Source organism: Trichoderma aggressivum, assembly GCF_033847375.1.
Source record: "Trichoderma aggressivum f. europaeum strain CBS 100526 chromosome Unknown scaffold_035, whole genome shotgun sequence".
Lineage (NCBI taxonomy): Eukaryota > Fungi > Ascomycota > Sordariomycetes > Hypocreales > Hypocreaceae > Trichoderma > Trichoderma aggressivum.
The window spans coordinates 321,189-342,942 of record NW_026946401.1 but is presented as its reverse complement, the minus strand read 5'-3'; the positions used below and the strand labels follow the sequence as shown (position 1 = coordinate 342,942).

General features: G+C 52.7%; 7 protein-coding genes across 7 annotated transcripts; 3 read left to right on the top strand and 4 right to left on the bottom strand.

Moving 5' to 3' along the window:
- Window positions 1–767: 767 nt before the first annotated feature.
- Triagg1_7770 (uncharacterized protein) lies at window positions 768–2,200 on the bottom strand (the record flags this gene model as incomplete). The annotated part of the gene is made up of 3 exons (XM_062902542.1): window positions 768–1,498; window positions 1,590–2,009; window positions 2,185–2,200. The coding sequence occupies 3 exons, from the start codon at window positions 2,198–2,200 to the stop codon at window positions 768–770; spliced, it is 1,167 nt and encodes a 388-aa protein (XP_062753356.1).
- A 450-nt stretch (window positions 2,201–2,650) lies between these two features.
- Triagg1_7769 (uncharacterized protein) lies at window positions 2,651–3,501 on the top strand (the record flags this gene model as incomplete). Its single annotated transcript, XM_062902541.1, has 2 exons — window positions 2,651–2,770; window positions 2,824–3,501. 2 exons carry the CDS (start codon window positions 2,651–2,653, stop codon window positions 3,499–3,501), a joined length of 798 nt encoding a protein of 265 aa, XP_062753355.1.
- A 2,324-nt stretch (window positions 3,502–5,825) lies between these two features.
- Window positions 5,826–7,265, bottom strand: Triagg1_7768 (transcriptional regulator family: Fungal Specific TF; the record flags this gene model as incomplete). The annotated part of the gene is made up of 3 exons (XM_062902540.1): window positions 5,826–6,800; window positions 6,885–6,992; window positions 7,074–7,265. 3 exons carry the CDS (start codon window positions 7,263–7,265, stop codon window positions 5,826–5,828), a joined length of 1,275 nt encoding a protein of 424 aa, XP_062753354.1.
- A 6,494-nt stretch (window positions 7,266–13,759) lies between these two features.
- Triagg1_7767 (uncharacterized protein) lies at window positions 13,760–14,766 on the top strand (the record flags this gene model as incomplete). The annotated part of the gene is made up of 3 exons (XM_062902538.1): window positions 13,760–13,892; window positions 13,963–14,339; window positions 14,434–14,766. The coding sequence occupies 3 exons, from the start codon at window positions 13,760–13,762 to the stop codon at window positions 14,764–14,766; spliced, it is 843 nt and encodes a 280-aa protein (XP_062753353.1).
- Window positions 14,767–14,847: 81 nt separating this feature from the next.
- Window positions 14,848–15,807, bottom strand: Triagg1_7766 (uncharacterized protein; the record flags this gene model as incomplete). The annotated part of the gene is made up of 4 exons (XM_062902537.1): window positions 14,848–15,030; window positions 15,096–15,538; window positions 15,647–15,671; window positions 15,739–15,807. The coding sequence occupies 4 exons, from the start codon at window positions 15,805–15,807 to the stop codon at window positions 14,848–14,850; spliced, it is 720 nt and encodes a 239-aa protein (XP_062753352.1).
- Window positions 15,808–16,064: 257 nt separating this feature from the next.
- Triagg1_7765 (uncharacterized protein) lies at window positions 16,065–17,367 on the bottom strand (the record flags this gene model as incomplete). Its single annotated transcript, XM_062902536.1, has 2 exons — window positions 16,065–16,859; window positions 17,086–17,367. The coding sequence occupies 2 exons, from the start codon at window positions 17,365–17,367 to the stop codon at window positions 16,065–16,067; spliced, it is 1,077 nt and encodes a 358-aa protein (XP_062753351.1).
- Window positions 17,368–17,984: 617 nt separating this feature from the next.
- Window positions 17,985–21,504, top strand: Triagg1_7764 (uncharacterized protein; the record flags this gene model as incomplete). The annotated part of the gene is made up of 4 exons (XM_062902535.1): window positions 17,985–18,787; window positions 18,944–20,227; window positions 20,302–20,860; window positions 20,950–21,504. 4 exons carry the CDS (start codon window positions 17,985–17,987, stop codon window positions 21,502–21,504), a joined length of 3,201 nt encoding a protein of 1,066 aa, XP_062753350.1.
- Window positions 21,505–21,754: the final 250 nt, after the last annotated feature.

Sequence of the window (21,754 nt, the reverse complement as noted above, 5' to 3'; positions counted from 1 at the left end):
AGAAATAGTTGGTGGAATACGGAATTCAACGAGGACGAATGGGACGAGGAATTTGGAGCTGATGCGATGCGATGCTGCCTTTAGCCGGCTGGTGCGGAGAAATCCGAGGAGTGGCGACAAGTCGAGGAGCGAAATCGCGGATGATTGTTGGTTCGTTGAAGGAGATGGAGATGCTCGTCTGTAGTGCAAAACGATGGATGATGTGATGATGCAGGGGGGATCAAGTGTAGAGAGAAGCTCGTGATATGCAATGCGGAAGTGGGAAATGGTGTTTATGAGGGGAAGTCAATTGAAGCTGCAAAGTTGAACAAACAAACGGCAAAGAGTATAAGCTACAGCGAATGCCGAGATGCAAAGTGTACGTGTGGCTGATGACTAAGCCGCCGTGGTGTAGCTGCTATACATCTTATCGTCTCAACGTGTGTCGAGCCAAGATGGTGAGAGGAATGGCTTCACTATTTCTAGAAGGCGGGGGGGGGGAAGGCCTCAACTGTTATCGGACAAGGTACGCTGATAATCTCAAGCTAAACCTCCGCTGAAGCATCAATGCATTGCAGGGGATATCAAGTCTCTCATACATATATATATACATATATATATATATACACCTTACCTTAGTACCATTCACCACATCACACAACTTGAAGAGAGCCAAATATCAACGTCTTTTAAACATGCTTCATCTAGCCGTATAAATATGTAACAACATCTCGCACCAACCAACATCACATCACACCGTCTCATCCCTTCTCCCTGCCTGCGCACACTCATCGCGGTCCGAGCTTCTCCAGAGCCCGCACTCCCTGCTCCTCCCACTCGGCCTTGGTCACCCACATGGCCTCGTTCTCCGCCATGATGTTGGCCAGCACGGCTCCTCCCAAAAACACCATGTGCCTTCTCCGGGGAGGGTCCTCTATGCGCACCTTGAACTTGCTCAGGCGTTCGGGGTTGCCCTGGAGCGCTCGCGTCAGCCACAGCTGCTTCAGCTCCTTCTCCAGTCGCGACGGGAGACCCGGGTACATGCTGCTGCCTCCCGACAGCACAATTGCCTTGAACAGCGACGCTCGGATGTCCACGTCGGCCGACTGGATGGTGTTGAACAGGAACTCGCCCAGTCCGGGAGACTCGTTGTCCACCAGGTGAGGCTGGAACAGACACTCGGGGGCCTCGAACCGCTCGCTTCCCACGCGGATGACCCGGCCGTCGGGAAGGGTGTAGTCCTCGACCAGCACGGTTGTGTCTTCGCTCAGACGCTTGTCGAGCTCCAGGTCGTATGAGACGTAGCAGAGCTTCTCCTTGATCTGGCGGACCGTCTCGAAGTCGGCAGTTCGGTTGAGCGCGTAGCCCCGACGCAGGAGCAGCTTGATCAGGTTGCGGGTGACATCTCGGCCGGCGACATCCAACCGCTTGGTAAGGTGGTTGAGCACGACGGATTCGTAGACGGGGACAATGTGGGTGACGCCGTCACCAGAGTCGACGACAACGCCCGAGCTCAGACCTGCGCAGTTTCACCGTCATGTCAGTCAGTCCGCCGCCGCACAACAAGACAAGATTGGTGACAAATCCTGGAAGAGGGGAACAAGATGTACCTTGCGCGTATAATGCCAGCACGGCCTGGATGGCAACGTAGACTCCGCCAAAGCCATATCTGTCAAACATGACCTCGCACATCTTCTCTCGGTTCTTTAGGGGGTTCATGGGCGGCTCCGTCAGCAGGATCTTTTGGCCCTGCGGGTTGATCTGGAGCTTCTCGAAGAAGGTGTAGTCCCAGAGCTGCTGCATGTCCTCCCAGTTCTTGACGATTCCGTTCTCCATGGGGTAGCTGATCTGCAGCATCGTCCGGGCCGCGGCCGCGTCGTCGCCGCACATGATGTCCTTGATGATGACATCGTTGTCTGTCCGCTCTTCGGAACGCAGGATGGGTCGGCCGACGATGGACGGGTACTGGTGCTCGGGGAAGTTTTGGGCGGCGTATCCGACCTTGAGGAATCCGGTTCCGCCGTCGAGAACTGCAGGACATTGTGCCGCATTAGTATATACCAGGGGAGGGGAGAGGAGCGAGGGATTCGTCCGCGTGCTCAGTCAGGAGTGGGAGTAGAGCGAGAGAGTAGGGGGAAGCTCGGCAGCAGCTCCAGGGCAGCTCCGGGGGCTTCAGCGAAGAGCTTCAGGGCAGTTTCCACGTACCGATGGGAGGGACCATGTTGGCGATGGGATCAATTCGGGCGTCGGGCGAAGCTGAAGGTTCTGGTGAGGAGCTGGAGGCTGGAGGCTGGCAACGGGTGTGGAGGCGTCGTCAGTCCGCTTCGTGTCTACCGACTAGATGACAGTTGAGCCACATGGTGGGGGCTTCAGAAGGCTCTCGGGGTTCGATTGTCGTCAGAGGCGGGCGTTGCGGGTGTCACGTGATACCCCGCAGCGCTATCGACCTGCTATCGGCCCTCTATTTACAGCAGCATCCACTGTAGCTTCAACTTGCATCACATTATATTTCCATGGATGCCCTTTGTTCATCTTAGTTCTCATTGATTCTTCCCTTTCTTCTCAACAGCATCACCGAATCTCTCTTTCTCTCCCTTCCTCATCTTCTCCTCTCTTTCAACTACTCTCCTCCTCCAGCTTCAACTCTCAAGCTACAACAACAGCAGCGACAATGCCTTCTCCTCCTCGACTCACCTCCAGCATCAACATCCTCCTCCTCAACCCCAACTCCTCCCTCGCCATGACAAAGACTATGCAATCAGCCGCCAACTCAATAGCAACTCTTCTTCCAGTAATTCCGCCACCGTAGCCCACCAAATAGCCTACCAAGCTGACTCTGTCGAGTCCGCATCCATCAGCACATACACGGCCCCCGAGTCATCCCCAGCCAGCATCGACAATGATGACGACATAAAGGCCAGCGTTGAAGCCGTCTCCAACGATGCAGAGTTCAGGCCCGAGGGCTACGATGCCGTGCTTGTTGCGTGCTTTAGCGTTCACCCCCTCGTCAAGCAGCTTGCTCACTCTCTAAAACCTACTCCCGTAACTGGAATTTTCGAAGCCAGCATCCTGACAAGTCTTTCTCTCGTTCCCCTTGTCGAAGGGAAAAAGGAGCAGCAGCAATGGGGCATCGTAACAACGGGAGCCTTCTGGGAGGCACACCTCGCCAATGGGGTTGCCGCCTTTCTGGGTCAACCACTGTCTCAGAGCATCAGTGACCACAGATTCGCCGGTGTCTACTCTACCGGCCTCAACGCAGGTGACTTTCACACACTCTCGCAGGACCAGATCAACGTGCGCCTCAGAGAAGCCACCAAGCGGCTGCTCTCCTCGGGAAACGTCACCTGTGTCGTCATGGGCTGCGGTGGCATGGGAGGCTTGCAAGACATGATTCGCGACATCATCGTGCAAGAATACGGCCGGGACAAGGCCAAGGACGTATCCATTGTAGACGGCGTCCAGGCCGGTGTGTTACAGCTACAGCAGGCGGTGCTTAGCCGGCGAGTCTTTGGCGTCAAATAGGACAGCTCGTGTACGACTTGAGCGTAACGATACACACCCTGTTGTTCCCACGACCTGACTTGGTATCTTCCATCCATCCTCCCAGTCTCTTGTCTTCTTTGTAGACATTGCGGTGTGAAATCGTCGCATCAGCAACCAACATTCTTGACGACGCTTGGCTAACTCGTCTCTGTGTACAACGTCTAGACAGACGCATGCATACCTACTATGCATCTTCCACCATTTACCACCACCTATTATCCTGTTCCTTGGCTGAACAGCAAACAACGTATATGTCCAAGATGTACTGTACTCATAACATGCCGTGTCAAACACACTCGCTCCAATCATGCCCACAGACTAATAGCTGTGCTTCTCAAACACAGCATCGTCAACTCTATTCTTACTTGGATGTCTCTCAAGTCATCGTGTTGCCCTCGTTGTACGCGCCGTATTACCAAGCTTTCATCTGCCGCATCCCCCCCCTTTGTATCATCTTCACACCCTCATACAGCATCCAGCCATGCCTTGCCTCCTCCCGGCGATATCAGATGCAACTATCCCTTGCCATCTAGCTGCACTACAAAAAAAGCGAACAAGAAGCCAAAGAGCCAGCCAAGGTGATCTCCAATGTTACCCCCCCTCTCATGTCGTCGCATCATTGCACAGCTTCTCGTAAGGTACAGGGTTTCTTTGACACCTCGCATCCTGTGTTGGATTTCATGCTGGGCAATCCTCCCCCTTTATATAGACACACATCCCCCCCCCCCTCTTTCAATCAAGACAGTTGGGCAAAAAAAGCTCTCTCGGCAAGCGACTTGATCTTCCAAAGAAATTGCAGCAACCCCAAGGAAGTGAAACAGATGGTGCTCTTGACGGCGCATGCCGTGCAACAGGTTGTGAGTTGTGGGTAACCATGCTGCTCATGTCTTTCGTTCAGAATCATTCCGTCCTCCCTAGGCAGTTGTGGAATATTTTCATTGGTTCATCTTACGACTGTTTTATGAAATGAAATACCGTCTGTATTATGTCTAAGTACATTCCGTAAAAAAAAGAGCCATTTTCCCCGTTATCTGCCATTTGTATACGGCTTCTCCCTCATGTTCCTCGTAGCTGCCTCTAGCTAGGGCCAGAAGGGAGCCCACGAGGTATGACAATAACCACTGCATTACATCCTCTTCCCCTTTTTCCGAGAACAAAAATGTGAGAAACACAAGAAAGAAAGAAAAGCAAAACGAAACCTAAACCCATACCATACACAAACCAAACCAACATGATGAAGAGGAAAAGTCAAAGAGAATTAGACCCTGGAATCACACTCTCATGTCGAGTGGCCAGCATTTCCTTCTAGGCTAATCCCTCGTCCTTTTGCTACACTTTTGTGTTTTCCTTTCTGATTTCACGGGAAAGCAGTCCAATTCATGATAGAAGAGCCGAAAAAGTAAACGACAAGTAAAAAGCGAAAAGGTGAAATTTGCCGGGGCAGAATTAGTCAAACAAGACACAAATAGAATCTCGAACATGACAAGTGAAAGACAACAACAGCAAAAAAAAAAAAAAAAAAAAAGAACCACAGGAATACGAGAATGCAACAACAGAAGAACAGTGTATCCGAGCAAAAGAAACAAAAGACAAAAAAAAAAGGAAGAAAAAGTATTCAGCCGTGAGCAGAGGGGAGAGAAACAAAAAAAAAAAAAGGATCACAAGAAGCGAAGTTCCGCATCTGGTGGCGTATCTGCATATGCTGCGACCAAAACACTTTTTGCGCGAGCCCCGAAAACGGGCCAATGAAGGTCGCCCGCCGGAGACGCAATGCAACCGATCTTTGACTTTTGGTGTTTCCGAGCAAGAGATGAAATTGCCGAGATGGAGGGGGAGGGCAAAAGACGAAGGGATAAAAAAAGAAACACGTCTTCTTGGCGAGTAGGAACGTCGGTTTTCTGCCCGCCCTTGCTGGATATTGTTTGGCTCCTTGTATCGAGAGACACGAGTGTGGCGTTGCGCCCTGCATGGATTTGGCGAGGAGGCTTGAGGTTTCGTGTGTTTCTTGTTTTTTCCAGAATGCTCTTTTTGGGGAGTGGAATCTGCAAGATGCCTGTTGAAAGTCCGCAGGAGAAATGGTGATGGGTTTGGAAGGAGAATCGTCCTCACAGCGCAGATCTGGTCAATGGGAGGACTGAGTGAGTTTAGAGAGGCTTGAGAGAAAACGCAAACAGCTAAAGAAGACCACACAAAAGCAGACGAAATAGTACATGGAAAAGCCCCCTTTATGAGGTATGCGGCAGCGGGAAACACAGCCCTCCCGCAAAAGAACGTCGCAGAAAAGCTCATCTCTTCGTCCACTTCTACGTCCGCATGCCAGCCTTGCGGTCGTTTTCATCGCCGCCCATTGAATAGCCCGAGTGGCCGTGGCTGCTCGCCATGCTGTAGCCGCCGAGATTGCCGGTGTACGTGCTGGCATAGCGTCTCGTCGTGTCGGTGTACTTGTACGTCATCTCGGGGGCCGTCATGCGCAGGGGTTCTTCGGACGGCGCCATGATGGCGTCAAGAGACGGGTTTGCACTCGTCGTGTACTCGCTGCGGAGGTGCGAGTTTGTCGTGGTGGGAGTGGGATACGAGGACAGCGGCGAGTTCTCGAAGCTGGCGTATGTGGTGGCTGCCTCGGAGAGAGCGGCGGGAGAGGAGCTGCCGGTGGAAGACTGGGACGTCTTGCTGTAGGCCGAAGAGATGGACTCTGCTCGGTAGGGATGCTGCTGGGGAGCGCTCGTCATGGGCCGCGAAGAGGGCGTGGGCAGCAGCCTCTCGCTGGGGAGGGAGGCGATGCCATGGTAGGGAAAGCCGGTGCTGGGCTCGGCTATGGGAGCAGGCCGATGGACCATCGTCGTCGCTGCGGCGGCTGAAGGGCCAGCAGGATAGCCATAGGCAGTCTCTGGCTCGATGTACAAGGGCGTGCTGCCTCCAGAGGGTTTGTTTGAGGGAGGGTTAGAGCCCATTCGATAGCCCACCATGTAGGCGGCATCGTGCTGCGGCGGGTACGACTGCTGATACACCGAATAGTCGATGCTGTTGTCGTCGGCGTATCCGTTGGACCATCCCGACAGGGGATAGTACTTGTTGCCGTAGGCGTAGGTAGAGGCAGGGCCGTTCCTATACGGCAGGGCCTCGCCGCTGGGCATGCTCATGGGTTCTGGATAGGGAGATGGCAGGGGAGTTGTTGGGATGGGGGGCACAACTGAAGATCCTCGGGCTTGGAAGTTGCGAGCAACTTCGAGGCTGTAGGTGAACTGCTCGTTCTTGAGATGGGTCTCGTGAGAGGATACCTGAGTTGGGGAGAGCAAGGTGAGGTGGTTAGCCATGTGGTGAATCAATACAGTTACAGACAAGAAGCATCATCATCGTCTTACCCGGAGGAACTGGCAGGGCTCGAAGCCAGCATTCTTGCAGTTGAGGCACGGCTGGCCATTTCCGCTGTCTCCCGTACATCGAATCTTTCTTTTGCGGCATCGCATGCACTGTCGTCGACATCAAGTCAGCAACTCTTGTCTCTGTTTGTATTGCATCTCAGGGTTGAGAATGGGGGAACATCAGCTTACCGCAACAGCGATTCTCTTCCGCTGGGGGTTCGACTCTTCAGTCGACTCGCGGTCACTCATCATGCTGCCTCTCGAGTCACTGTGGTAAGAGTTGGATCTGCGGTCCGCGTACGGCGTTCCGTAGGGAGAGATGTTGTCACGAGGAGAAGAGTACCTTGTGTGGTTGGAGGAGTGGGTGCTCGAAGAACCCATGATTGGAGGATGGGGAAAAAAAGGAACAAGGTCAGGCAGCTGATGTACCTATGGGTGGCGTATACAGGTGGTGTGTACACCGATTCACTCTTGTCCTCTCGAGTCAAGTGTCCACTTAAAGATCGGACGAGCAAACGCGCGGGCTCTCGACACGATGTTGCTGGTAGAGTAGACGGACAGTTGTTTGGATAGTTGATAGCAACAGATGGAGAGTGAGAGAGATGGAGATGGAGATGGAGAGAGATAGAGATAGAGATAGAGAGTGAAAGAGAAGGGAAACGACGGGTCTGACGTCTTGTGCTCCCTTGGGCTTCAGTTATGGCTTGGTGATGCTGGGCATGTACCAAAGACAGAGAGAGAGGCAGAGTCCCAAGGCTGAGCCTATAGTCAGTTGAGGGCTATTTTGGTGGCGAATCAGGGGGGGTTCGTTCCGTTTGTAGGCAAGGCAAGGCAACTTGTAAAAGGCAGCCGGGTGTCAAGAGATTCGGCAGAGGAATGTTGAACGAGGCAACCTGGGGAAAGAGAAGAAGAAGAAGAAAAAGGCAGCTGAGAAGAGGATGAAGGAATCTAGAACAAGAGATCCGGGACGAAGGAGCTGTAGCTTCGGGATATAGTTATACATGTTCGGTACGCGCCCGTCGTCTCCTCGATTCTCCAATTTTTTTTTTTCTCTTCTCTTCTTTACTCGTTTTTCTCATCTTGTTTGTTTGCTTGCACCATTCCCGGCCTGGTCGTCCAATTATTTCCATCCTCTGCCCTCTTCTTCCCTGGACTGACACTCTCTTCCCACTCCGCCCATCGCCAGGCGCTCAACAAAATCACACACGCAACAACAGCTGCCAGAACAGTCACCTCGGCCGCATAATGCTGCCGGTACACAGCAGTTGACAAGCTCGTAGACCTTGTCATCCCCCCCAGAATGACCAGAAAGTCTCTTGTCAGGGCTACGCAAGGGAGTGGAGAAGGCTGTACCATGATGGCAGGGAGTTGCGGAATCAAAGGCTTGGTGCAGATCTACACATCTGTACGTGTTCGCTTTGATCCTGGCCTTGTTCTTTTCTTTTTTGCCGACAAAACACACACGTGGAGAGAGGACCCTCCTCATCGATCTCACCGGATTCTCGGGCCGGATACCTGTTAGACCCCCCTTTGGCCCTGGCCGGTCTCTATCTCAGGGAAATCTAGATTAGATTTCCCCTTGCAAACCGCATCCTGCACGACATGGACAGCCCGACTCTTGCTCCTCGTTCTATTTCAAGCCAAGTACCTTGTCTTTCCCTGGTCTCTCTGGAAGGGCCCTGTAAGCGGTCATGGTGCTGGATCAAGGTCAGTGCGTGGTATACAAACCGTTTCTCTTCCGTGAGATGCCTCGTCTACACACGACAACAATCTTGCAGTCTATTCCAGGAACGGCAGAGGCAGGGCCACATGTCGAGCCCTATCATTTCTTTTCGGGGATCTCGAGGATACGAGCACACTGCTAATGATGACTTGTTTCCCGTTCAGATTGCTTGTTCACCAGTCTATTTTTGCTCTGGCTTGTTTTACCACGCAAAAAAAGAAGACGGGCAGTGAAGTGACCTCATACAACCGCGCAAAGGAACTCCGGACCAGCCAAAGATACGCGCCATCGCATTGCAAAACTGCGGGCCATCAAGGTCATCACGTATTGTTACAATAACGTAGCGGTCAGAGTAAATGAGATGGATGCAAGTTCTTCTCCTCTGTGCAACTCCGCATAGCAGCCTGCAGAAGGGCCCCCAAAAGCAAAGTCCCTCCCCCCAGCTCAGCGTCGCACAAGGAGCCACCGACTTGTTTCCGCCCAAGGGGGACAAGTCACCTACGCAGCATAGGTACATGTACCTCCCTTGCTACCTGTACTCGTACATGGGATCCTCCATCCGTGTGAAACTTGAGGCGAGAAACTGGAGTTGAACCAGGCACATGACGAACAGCACACGAGCAACAACGAGACATTGTCGAGAGGCGTGGTCCCCTGTACCGGGCAAACGGGAAGGATTACTACCCCCAATCTGCTCTTGTCACTCCTCACAGGAGCAATGTACAAGGAAGCACGCACGTGTTGCTCGGCAATTACATGGGATATTGCAGTGTCGTTAGGTCATGACAACGGGAAACAGTTGGGCTTCCAGAAGGTCGCTAGGAGGAAAGGGGGGAAGGGGGGTCGCAGGGCCAGAGAGAGAGAGACGGGGAGGCAGAGAGAAAAAGAGAGAGAGATTTGTGAATCTTCTTTGAGAAGCATACACGCGAAGAGTGTCTGATCGACATGGATGAGCTGCGCCGGTGTGTCTCTGATACTCGACACGAACCCGCAGAACAGAATGATCACACACAGACATACATACATGCATACGAGAAACGTCAACGAGGAGCACTCAACTCACTGATTTGCATGTACAATAGTGCCAATGGCCAGCCTGTCTTTGTCCTCAAGGCGCAGGTGCATGTCGAGTATGGCAAAGCTGCATCCTTCGACACTGGCGTTTGGCGATGCTGTGGCTGCCGTATGAGCTGGCCAGCTGCCTCCCCCCCCCCCCCCCCCTTTACTCTGTGGGTTCGAATCTGTCCGGGCACACGGCAGACACCTCCCAACGTCTTGCCTCGACCAGAAAGAGGCGCACGATGCCGGCCTGAGCTACACCAGCCCGACCAAAGCAAGGCACGCCAACGCCTGCCGGCGGCTTGACGGGGGCGAGATCCCGGGCCCTGCAAGGGACAAGACGGTGAGTGAATCGAGGCGTTTCCAGAAAGGCAGCCCAGCGCGCCACATGGCAGAGAGAAGGGGGGGCGTGCAAAGGCACTGTCATCCAGCCCAGGCCAGAGCAGAGTTGAGGCTGTAAGACGGGCAGAGAGAGACGATGATGCGTGCACACACACATGTACATGGCCAGGTCTCAGATGCCGCACGCACACAGCTGTACAAACCACAGGGGTTGGCAGCGGTGAATAACCAACCACCTTTGCTCCACCAGAGTTTCATCCTGCACTATGCATAAAATTCAAGTGTTTCTGATCAAACAGCCGAGCGGTATCTATTGCCGGCATTCTCTCTTTCAGCTTTGTGTGGCGACCTGACCTCTCCCACGCTCCTACACTCCCCCCCCCCTTTTTTTGATTTCCTTTTCCCCTTTCTGTTTGGATCCGATCTGGACAGAGTGACGCTTACACGGCCATCGCCGTTGGCAACCCTCGTCTCTTCAAGTTAATTAATTAAAATCTAGCCTGCTAACCGGTTTCAAAACGCCTCGGAACGGCCGAGTATGTTGCGCTGCTTAGCGAATAATCTTCAGCTTGCGTCTGATCAGATCTGGGTCGAAGCCTCACTCCCTCCTCCACTCCACTCCACCCCCCTTTGCCGCCAAACATTCTCCAGCATCTTCGAGATAACCCGCCCTCCCCCAAGAGAGTCACGTCTTTGGTCCTCAAGAGACGGAATGAAATTCTCCTTAGGCAGCCGCCCTTTCTCCCCCACTGTTGAAAGCGGGCACGGTCCTTTGCAGCGCTGTAGTCCCGTCATGTTCCTGCATTCAACCGATTGGTGTTACTGAGGAGAGGTTAGCGATTGGACGTGATCGAGCAGGGTGTGCAAGGAAGTGTGTCCAATCCGCGGCACTGAATTGCACAGTCAGCCAATGAGCAAACAAACACTCGAGCAAGGCTGCAAATCCCAGCAGATGATCTGAGCGCCATGCCAGGTTTAGAGCAGAAATAGCGGACGGAGCAGTGATTCGAGAAGGTCAACCGTCTTCTGTGACAGGGATATTCGCCGACCTTTTTTTTTTTTTTTTGGATGAAGCTAAAAGGATTCCAAGAGGGCCTGTTTCAGCACATGGGGGTGGGTTGTTCAAAGGTGTATGTAGGTGTGTCCAAGGACGTGTATGTACATGTATTTTTGGCATCTTGTCTTTCTCAAGTCAGCTAGACGTTATGCCATGTTCGTACGAGGCCAAACGAGCCAAAGGAGGGAACAATCTGGGCGCTCAACAGCCTCAATGACAAGCTTCGTCTTGCTGTGACAGTCGCACAAACGCACCACGACCGGTTTCATTCCCTGGCAGCTCTATTTCGCACTCGTGGTTACTTGCTCCCCCCCCCCCAATGCTATTCTTGCTCTCTCTGTTTCGGGCACAAGAGCAAGGGAAACAAGGGCCAAGTCGGCGCAACGGCGCACCATCTTGTGATTTGAACGAGTATACAGGACTGGACGTATAACCCCGTGGCACCGAAGCAGCAGCAGCAGCAGCAGTGGCTGCATGTCCATTATGCATGTCTGCTTTCTTACGCCCAATGATTTCAAGCGTCACCGGCCAGTGTAAACTGGGGGTCGGGATCAAGCAGAGCCAATCAAACCAGAGGCAAACGAGGCGGTGACGGCGTTATCGAGACTTGCCAGATGCATGTCTCGCCTTTTGGACAAGTTGCTTGCTTGATTGCTTGCTTGCTTGTATAAAAAAGTGGCCACAGCGGCGGCTGCTGTCGCTTACACGGCGAGCCCGGAATATCCAAGGCCATGGATGTCGATCCAAGCCCGGGCTTTGGCTTTCAACGGGGGTGGCTGGTTGAGGATTCAAACAGAACAGCAAGCGACTGGACCTCTTTTGGAGCCCATGTGGATGGGGGCCGTGGCTGTTTCGTCGTGACACTCACCGAGACGATTTACATCGGAGATGGGAGTAGTACACAGCGGGTCCCTTGCAGCCCGTAAAATGATGCGGAGGAGACATGGAGTACAAGAGTACAGCCCATGGGCATAATCACGGGCACGCCGTACTTGTCCATCGAACAGGTTTTGGTTCGAACTCGATCCACCGAGCTCCACGGGCGTAAATCCGCGCTGGGGGGGAGCAGCAGGAGGACGAGGGGGGCCAGTGACGAGATGGATGGGAAGCCGGACTCGTATAGGCGTAACGGCGTAACGGCGGCTCGGCAAATGGCGGTAACGATAGATGAAAAGAGAGCCTCTAGAAGCATCCACGGGACGAAATTGCTGTAGATTAACTTATGGGGCTCCCACGGCTATCTGAGATATTAGCCCCCGTGAGTTTCTGCGGGGGACCTGTCATGTTTGACAGCATCTTTGCGACGAGTGGAATGGATGCCGGTAGCCATTTGGGCTGTTTTCCCAACGTCACTCGTGGTGGACAGTAGCTTGACTGGAATTGTGAGGAGTTTCTAGTAGACGGAGAGAGCCAGCGAGATGAGCAGGTTAGCAGCAGGGGCGTCGGATGCTCCAAGGGCCCTGGCATCATGTAGTCTGCCTCGGAACCTGGAAATGCAAAGCATGGAGGTTTCATCACGTACCCTTTTTTTTTTTTTCTCTCTTTTTTTGGTAAAAATGACAATACGATGTACGTACACACCTCTGACTCTTTGCAACCGGCGGTCTGAGAGACTTGCTACGTGGATCCCAGAATCTGGTTTTGGAAGAAGAAAAACTGCAAGCCTGGCGGAGGGTGCTTTTGAGGCGACGCTGCTGCCTTGACTCTTTGACTCGCAGCAAACGCGGGGACTGGCACGTTTGTACTTGAAATTGCTCGAGTTTGAAGTTGACACGTTTCTCGAGTCCAAGCATGGTTATGAGACAAACAATAGTATGATAGCCTACCTGCGAGGGTTTAGTTGACTATAGAAAGTGTGCGTTTGATGAAGAAAGTGCAAACATAGCTAGGAGGGGGTTTGAGGACAAATCCTGAGATCCTTTTAGCCGATGAATCATGTCCAAAAAGTTACTACTGCTTTTCCATCCAGATCTTGTCTTGGCCTATTCTCCGATTTTCATGTCACGACGCTCATGAGCTTGCACCGCTGAGTCTCGATAATAGACTCCGGCATCAATGGTTGGTTGATCACTGTGTTGCTCATTAATTGAAGACACCAGTAGCAACGTGAGTATCTGGTTCTCGCAACCAAACAAACCTTTTGAGGATGCAGTTCCAGGTCATTTAGGGTAGGTTCTCATCGTAGTTGGCAAATGGCTACATCTTTGCTTGCAGATCCCAAGTCAGAGTTGAGAGACTGTCCGCAGAAATGAATGGCATAACGATGATCCATAAACAGAGATGATTCTGTAGAAAAGCTGTACCGCTACCAACTGCAACACATTGCTGTTCGCTGTGAACATTGAAGCTGTTCTGCAGCCGTGATTCAAAACCTCACGTAACAAGACCAACACGGTAGAAATGCAGAGCGCTGTTGGCCGCCATGTTTTTGTGAATCAGTCAGTCTTTACCGACATTATCACACGTGTCAACTTAGTCAGCATTCAAGTTCAGAAATGAGTCTCTCTTTGGTGCCGCTTGAAGCTCCTACAAGGCGCCGTTTGCTTGTTCTTGGCCGTCACCATCACCAGCCTTGGCGTCGTGCGGGCCATTCTTTGCTGTCAACCATCATTCAACTCTTTTTTTTTTTTCTATTACTTTTGTCTTTCTTCCATTCTTTTTAGATTCCTCAACTCATTCCTTCGTTCGCTCCCAATGCCTCCACGACGCCCTTTGGCGCAGCGAGGCCAGAATCGCGAACGAGACAATCCCTCTAACCAGTCTCCCGACCGGGATTCTGCTCAAACATCTTCAGAAAACATATTTTTGTTCTGGCCCAACATTATTGGTGCGTCTGTTCTTTTCTTTCTACGCCATGGCAAATGTCCTGCTCACTACTAACATGGCACCATGTCTAGGATATCTCCGAGTCATCTTGGCCATAGCCTCCCTCTACTACATGCCACTCCATCCACGCACCTGCTCTCTTCTCTACACGATATCATGTCTCCTTGACGCTCTTGATGGATACGCTGCGCACATGTTGGATCAGGGAACGCAGTTTGGCGCAGTTCTGGACATGGTCACGGATCGTTGCACCACGACATGCCTGCTGGTGTTCTTGGCGGCGGCGATGCCTCGCTGGGCCTTTGTTTTCCAGGGCCTGATTGTGTTGGGCCTTGCAAGCCACTACATGCACATGTATGCGTCTCTTGTCGTCGGCGGCGTTGCAACGAGCCACAAGGACGTCGGCAATAGCCAACACTGGCTGATGAGGGTGTATTACACCAACAAGGTGCGAGGCTGCCATGGCCAATTCTAAATACGTGTACACTGAACTCTGACTTGCAATTCGGATTGTCTTGTTTTCTCTCTGTGCTCTCAACGAGCTCTTCTTCATCGCCTGCTACCTTGTCTCCTTCTCTTCGCCAGTTGACCCTCTCTACTTGAACGCGGATATTGACGGAAGAGAGCATCTCCAGACGGGGACAGAGTTTGACACCTCGCTATTAGCCCAGATCTTCCCCAATCCTTCTAGCTCTGCGGCGCTGGAGATGGCGTGGGCGAACAAAATGAATGGTTACCTACCCGGTGTCATTGCCAAGATTTGCTTTCCTTTCATGGCCCTGAAGCAAATGATTAATGTCATCCAGTTGATTCAAGCTAGCCAACGATTGGCAAGGGTGGATGTAGAGCGAAGGCGGAGAACCAAGCAAACGTAGCAGCTCGGAACAGAAAATGATGCTTTCTACTAAAAGATATTGCATGATGAGTTACTTTAAACATATGGACATTACAGGTAACTAACGTCCAACTGCTACCAACGGTACAGCCGGCACCGTGGTTTTAAACCGTCGTAACAGCTCCTTGGGTGGCTTTCCAACCAGCGGAGCGGGCTTTCTCTTGTTAATCTTGTCAGGTTCACCACCGTCCTGTTCATCTCCCGTCTTCGTCACTTCATCCTTTTGTACCTCGAAACCCAACCTCTTTGCCCATATTTACTGACGGCAAACTGGATCATGACCAGGAAAGAAAAGCTGCCACCGCGCACCAGCCAAGGATCGTCATCTTTGGCCGTCGTCCCTGGAGGCGCCGGTTCGAGGCCAGACTCGCATGTTAGCAAAATGGCCGGATTGTCCTGCTTCTTCTTTTCGTCATCTTTGTTGTCGTTTCCCTTCTTCATGCCATCATCTGACGTGAGCATCGATGGCGGCGATGACTCAGACGACTTGAGCACAACGTTCCAGAAGCGCTCAAGATTAACAGCCGGAGGAGGCTGTGGCGGAGCTCCAAAGTTGACGTCGAAACCAAACACCCAAAATTCAACATGCACGACGCCTCCAAAAGGCGGACCGGACATGTCCAGTGAAGCGCTGACCTCGGCATTTGATGCGTACCGTGGCGATCCACAGATCCATGGTGAATCGAACTCCCACCGAGAGACGGCTTTGCAGCTGGAAGTGGAAGGGCTCAAAGTTGATGAGGAAATCCAGTCTGCACCACGATGACAATGTTGGCGGCGAGCATCTGGAACGCCGTGATACGAACTCCGGCAGCGGCCCAGCAAACCAGATCGAGGCCGGAGCTGAGGCCTGGACTTACACCATGGATCAGAAGCATCAATAGTCTTAACCACATGTAATAGCGACTCTCTATTAATGGCACGGCTTGCCCCGGCTCCCGATTCCCCATACGCCAGACGAGAGTAGCAGCGGCCCGGTCACGGTAACGGGCCGCAGTTGATACATATCCACGACAGTCATTGGAGGCGAGTGCAAGACTGTCCAGCCGCTGCTGTTTACGCCTCCTGTGCAGTTATGAGAAGTAACTATTGGCTCGTGTGATCTCAAGACGCTGCCAATACTTGCCATCGACCAACCCTGGGGTTGGGCATTTCGATTTACTGTCTGTACTCTACGGGAGACCATTCGTAAACTTAGCACTTCACTCCAAGAACTCCCTCACGCCCCATCTACCATCACATAGACCAATTATTCCCCTCTAATACAAACTTCTGCTTCTATTTCTCATTAACGCCCGCAGCCATCTGCAGCCCCTCGATGGCCGTATATGGCCCCCACTCCAGCCTCGACTCTTCACCCAGCACCTCAACCGCCAACGGCATGAACCTTTCCCGCGGTTTCTCTTCCTCTTCATCATACCTGGTATTCTTTCCATGTTCTCCTTCAACATCATAAGGCTGGAGCCAGCTCCACATCCCCAACGCGCCACCTGGTAGCCCCACGGCTTGCTTCTCCTCTCCCTCCACGCCCTCGACCACTTTGGGTGGCAAATCCCCCTGCTTCAGCTGCCTCGCCTCCACAAACCCTGGCACGTCGCCCGTGATTAGCACAGGTCCAGCATGGAAAAAGGCGGATAGCTTGTCCAGGGCTCCCTGCCATGTCCACGTCGGTAGGGAAAGCTCCTTGACGGGCAAAATGCCAGTGTACGCATGCACAGGGAGGAAAGGGTCGAGCAGGGCGCCGAAAACGGCAAGCTTTTCGTTTGCATCCGCGGTGTATGATGATGGTGTGAGGTCGTTCTTGTCCGGGTCGGAATAGTAGGGCCTCGGGAGAGGATAGTTATCCTTCTTGATAGTAATCATCTCGGTGAGTGTTGGATTTGGCTGCTCCTCCTCGTAAGCAGATGCCGGCGGAGAGATCTTTGCCAATTCTTTAGTCGCTGTATCATGAACACCGGGTGGGAAGTGTATGTAGAACGTCGATAGATCAAGAGCATTATCCTCCTCGAGTTTGGACTGGGGAAGGGGAGGAAAGTATCCTACCAACCCATCAAACCCACGTTCCCGGGTCGCCTAGCTTGACGCGGAATTCGTAGTCGAGGAGCGTCCAATGGAGAAAACATTGGAGTTATGCGGTTGGTAATCTGGAAAGAGCTCATTGGACGAAGATAGGAGTTGTAAGTTAACGCGTGACTTGCTGGTATCTGTGGTTCCGTCCTCAGGCTGGGTTTCCTCCACTCTGATGCTCTTCTCTTGTCGCCTATAAAGATCTCGGCTTGTTTCTCCAAGATGTCTGAACCTCCGTCAACCACAGAGTCGAATGCGCTGACGAAAGGTGACACGTCAACTTGAAGATCAACCGTGCCATCAAGAACATTCCAGGGTTCCAAGAGTGTGCCGTTTCTGCCGTCTCGTTCTCCGTCGAGTGTTCGGCAGCGGTCACTTTCGACAACCCACGCATTTTGGCTTTCCGTGCTCTCAGTTCATCGTCATCATGTCCGCCATCACAGACTTTGTCATTGAGGACGAATGCATCAAGCTTGATAGGGATGAGCACGTTTTGATCCGCGTTGGGTACCATCGTGACAAGTCTGTGAATGATTGCTGCTGTGTCTTCAAAGAAAATATGAAGAAGTAGCACCGCTTAGTTTCTCTTTTGCTCGCCAAACTGAAGGCACATCGTACATGTGAAGATGCGGATAGACATAAGACAGCCTTGATAGAAGATACATCGAAGAATCCAGGGTCCATTTTCACGGTAGATAGTCCAAGCTAGAGAATCCTTGTTCCAGGACCCCTACAACTATCAATTACATGGTTCTTCCCGTTCAGCTGGGCATTTGTCTCGACACCCCCTGCCGGGATTCGCACTATTGATTCGCTAGTACAGAGCAGTGGCGATGTAGTGATCCCATGCTACGAGACAGCAGATCGGCACTTCTCTGTACTTTTTTCTTTCTTTTTTGTCTGTGATGGATGCATCTTGCCAAGCTGGTGGGTCAGCTAGAGGAGGGCGTGGGCTATCGAACTCTTTGGTGTGTGTCTTCACAGCTGTGTAGGCCCCTTCATAGCTTTTGAGCTTTTCAAAGATGGCTTCAAGCTTGACCCCCAAGTGATATCCCAAGGCTATTGTGTCTTTCTTTTCTTACCGTAGGTAGATACGGTTGAGGCGAGACCAAATCGTCTGGAACCCGTGTAATGTCTCTCAAAGGACAGTACCGTCACTTGACTCTCCGTCATGAGCAACGCATTCTATGCGACGAAGCCCCCAAGCTTCGACCTGGAGAAGCCCAGATCCATTCCTTCCATCTCCCTTCCTTGACCGCGGGTCTGCACGATCTTGCCATCTCGCAGACTGTCACGCCAGACAAAGATGATCCTAAACACGGCAAGGAGCCCCCGACACGGGCGATTCCCGTCAAGCGGCAGTTTGACGTCCTCGCTCCAGAATGGTCCCTCAGCAGCAGCGACGGTGGTAGTAGTAACGATCAGACGTCCACAGTCATGTCCGTCTTCCCAGCACCAGGACAAACGGCACAGTTCCGGACCCTGCCGCACATGGTGCTCCGTGACCCTCACCTCCCGTGGGCACGGCGTGTGTCTAAACAGATCCTTCCGGACAAAGAAAAGAACACGATTCCTTGGTTCGCTCTGATAGCTTTTACAGCAGAGGAACTCGAATTAATCGATGACGAAAGAAGCACATTCTTCCCGCCAGAGGTGGGTGCAACACCCAATGAGAACCTTGGCTGGGACCTGAGGGCCGGTGCAATCGAGAAGATACCAAGCAATGACAAGCTACTGAACAAGATCCAAAAACCCGCAGAGCGTGATAAGCAGATCAAGACCAGCGTTGTGACCGTTCCCGGACCGCTGTTCAAGAAGCTTTTCACCGATTCCGAGGATCCAAATCCAACGCAGTGCGACGTTGCCAAGTTCCGATTTCTATCCCATGTCCGGACAGTCGCTACCGAAGGCACGATGTCGGCCATTGAGGGAGAGTAGGGGACATTCAGCATTGTCGTCTTGCATCGAATTGGCCCTGTCGATGTAGACTCGGCCGCTCCGGTCATGGTGCACTTGGTTTCTCTCCAAAACATTGACGGACTGGGTTTGTCAGAGGTCAAAGACAAAGTTCTCATCACTAGCTTGTACAGCTGGACCTACACGGCTCTGCCACCTGGTTCCTTTGATGTGCGAAGTGCGCTCCAAGATATCGGCACTGGTGGAAAGGGGCTCAAGGTCTTGCGAACCGACAACACCAGCACGCCCAAGGCTGACAAGTCAGGGCCAGAGACAGGCAAGGAAAATCTTGGTCTATCCTTGGAAGAGCTGGTGACGAAACGACAGAACGACGGATACACCATCGTCCGACACCGCACCATCACGGGCGAGCAAACAGTGGCCATGTATCGGGGGCCACTCTCTCCCACGAGAGTCGCTCATCCATTAAACACCAATATTTCTTTCCAGTCGAACTTCGGTACAGACCTCCAGATTCTCGATCCCAACCTAGGACTCATGGACATCTCGTACGCGACTGCCTGGCAGCTTGGCAGAACGCTGGCAACGAGTGACCAGTCCTTCCCGGCCTCACTGGCTCGTCTTCGAACCGCGATCCACCGAGACGCACTCGCCAGGGCCAAGGAGGACATCTATAAGCGACTGGGAAGTGCAAATTCGCAGACCATCGACACGGTGGCATATCACAGCCGTGCCCGCGTCGTGTCGGACATGGACTCGACAGTTGCTTGCCTCAACGATATCAACACTGCTTTGCTTGCCTCGGCAATGCCAACCGTATGCACGAACCGGTGGAAGCGACGCGAACCAGTTAAGAACCTCAACCTAGTATCCCTCCATTCAAACCACATCTTCAAGCAGATGTATTCCCAGGCCCTTTATGTTTCAACCGGCTTGTCCACTTCAGCTGATGGCGGGCCGTACTGCTATCACACCGTCCCTACAAATACCGACTACGCAGCAGTGCAAGAGTGGGTGCCCGACAAGCTTCACCTCGCCGGCATCCCATCTCACCACTTCATCCCGGACCCGTCATATCTCCCGCAGGAGACGATTCGGGTTTTCCGCGTCGATGCCAACTGGACTGACGCCATGGTGGCATTGAGCCTTGCCAACCACGTCACAGACGATCCTGCAGAAGACTTTTGCCGCAGCGCACTGAAAGCCCGGCTCAATGAGTACCTCGCGACTCCCCTCAAGGGCATCGGATACTGCCAGCAGATGCCTACATACGGCTTCTTGATGAAGAGCCAGCTGCTAGTCCAGTTCCCTGATATTGCAGTTAGTGCCGAGTTTGAGGAGCAGTTTCACACACGGGGGGACTGGGATAAAGCCAAATCTACCGCTCAATTCTGGTACAGCGAAAGCTGGCTTCGGATACCATGCTGGTGCTGTTTGATCGTGAGCCGCCTGGGTTGGTGAGTCTGAAATTCACTCTGCCGGCGCATCAAGAGACCTTTGTGGTAGCAGCAGGCCTGCATTAAGAAGACAGGGCACAGAATCGCATGCAAGGTGAAATTGATGTTGAACATCAAAAGATATTTGCGTCTGAAAATCCCGAGACAGATCCTCTCAAGCGGGGTGGATGGCTGGGTGGTGGCTCAAAGACTTGTCCGATGGGAGAACTCTTTGACTGGCAGTCGAGGACGATGCGTGTCGTCGAGTATGCGAAGAAGATACACGAAGTGCTCAGCAAGGAAATGTTTCGAGATCCGAAGGAGGACGGAAAGAATGGACCTCTCGACCAATATATCGAGCCGAGACCAACGGCAGCGGTGTTTGCTCTCCAGCTCAACGAGCCCATCTATACACTCGTCATTGAGCCCGCACCAAGCAATTCCAACACAGGGGCAAGGGCAAAGACAAGGAAAGATAACCTGTCCATCTCAGCAGACTGGGAGCACCTTTCATTGCCACTTCTCAAGCCCGAGCAACGCACTTCATCGTTCCGCTTCCACCCGCCCCCTTTTCCAGCACACAAATACACTCCCTCGGCGCTGCCTTCACCACCTCCCAAGCCTTTATACCAGCCGACCAATCTGCTCCGCTACGTGCCAACGGAATCCATTATTCTCCCTCCAGCACCGCCAATGCCGGCCAGTCCGCCCATCAGCCCTGATACAGTTATCGCGAATCCCAGCTTCGACTGGTCTCGCCCATCGAATACGACAGCTTCATCCCTACCAACCGCACCGTCCCTTTTGACCTCATATTTTCCATCCTCGTCCCTCCTGCGTCCCAGTCCACGTTCACCTACTGCCTTACCAAGCTGACCGTGCGCCTCACCCTCGGGTCTCTCGATGATACGGGCCTTCCCAGCCCCGACGACGACCAGTCCTTCCGCCCTCTGGTCGTACGGAAACCGCGAAACTCGGAGCCCCCAGCCCCGACCATGCTGTCCAACTTGCGCTTCAACGTCCTGAGGAGCTATGACGGGGACGTGATGATCCCGGAGGTGGTCTCTCGAACGGCGTGGGGGGTGGATATGTATACGCTCAAGGAGGCGAGTTTCGTACTACCGATGGTGGAAGTGATACCCTGGGAAGTGCCGTTTGGAAAGGACAAAGATGGTGCGGAGAGGTATTGGCGGACGTGGATGCAGATGAAGAGCGAGTTTTTAATGGGCGACAGTCCGTTGACGTGGGAACATGGCAGAGAGGTTCTGTTGAAGCGAGAGGTCAAGACGGTTCCTTGAGCTGTGCTCCTCTGGTAGAGACAGTGTCAGCGTGGCTTGCGAGTGAGCTTTTTCACCTTTTTTTTTTTTAAATTGTTGACGTTGTATTCATATCAATGAATGACTGATGAATCTTAAACCGTTTGTTTTTTGACTGGCTCGAATGGAATTATTCGCCGTACAGCCGTGACAAACAATGTAGAATGAAGGGGCATATAGAATCAGTCTCGATATGCAACATAAAGCTCTCCGCTCTTTGTCAATCCCCCGT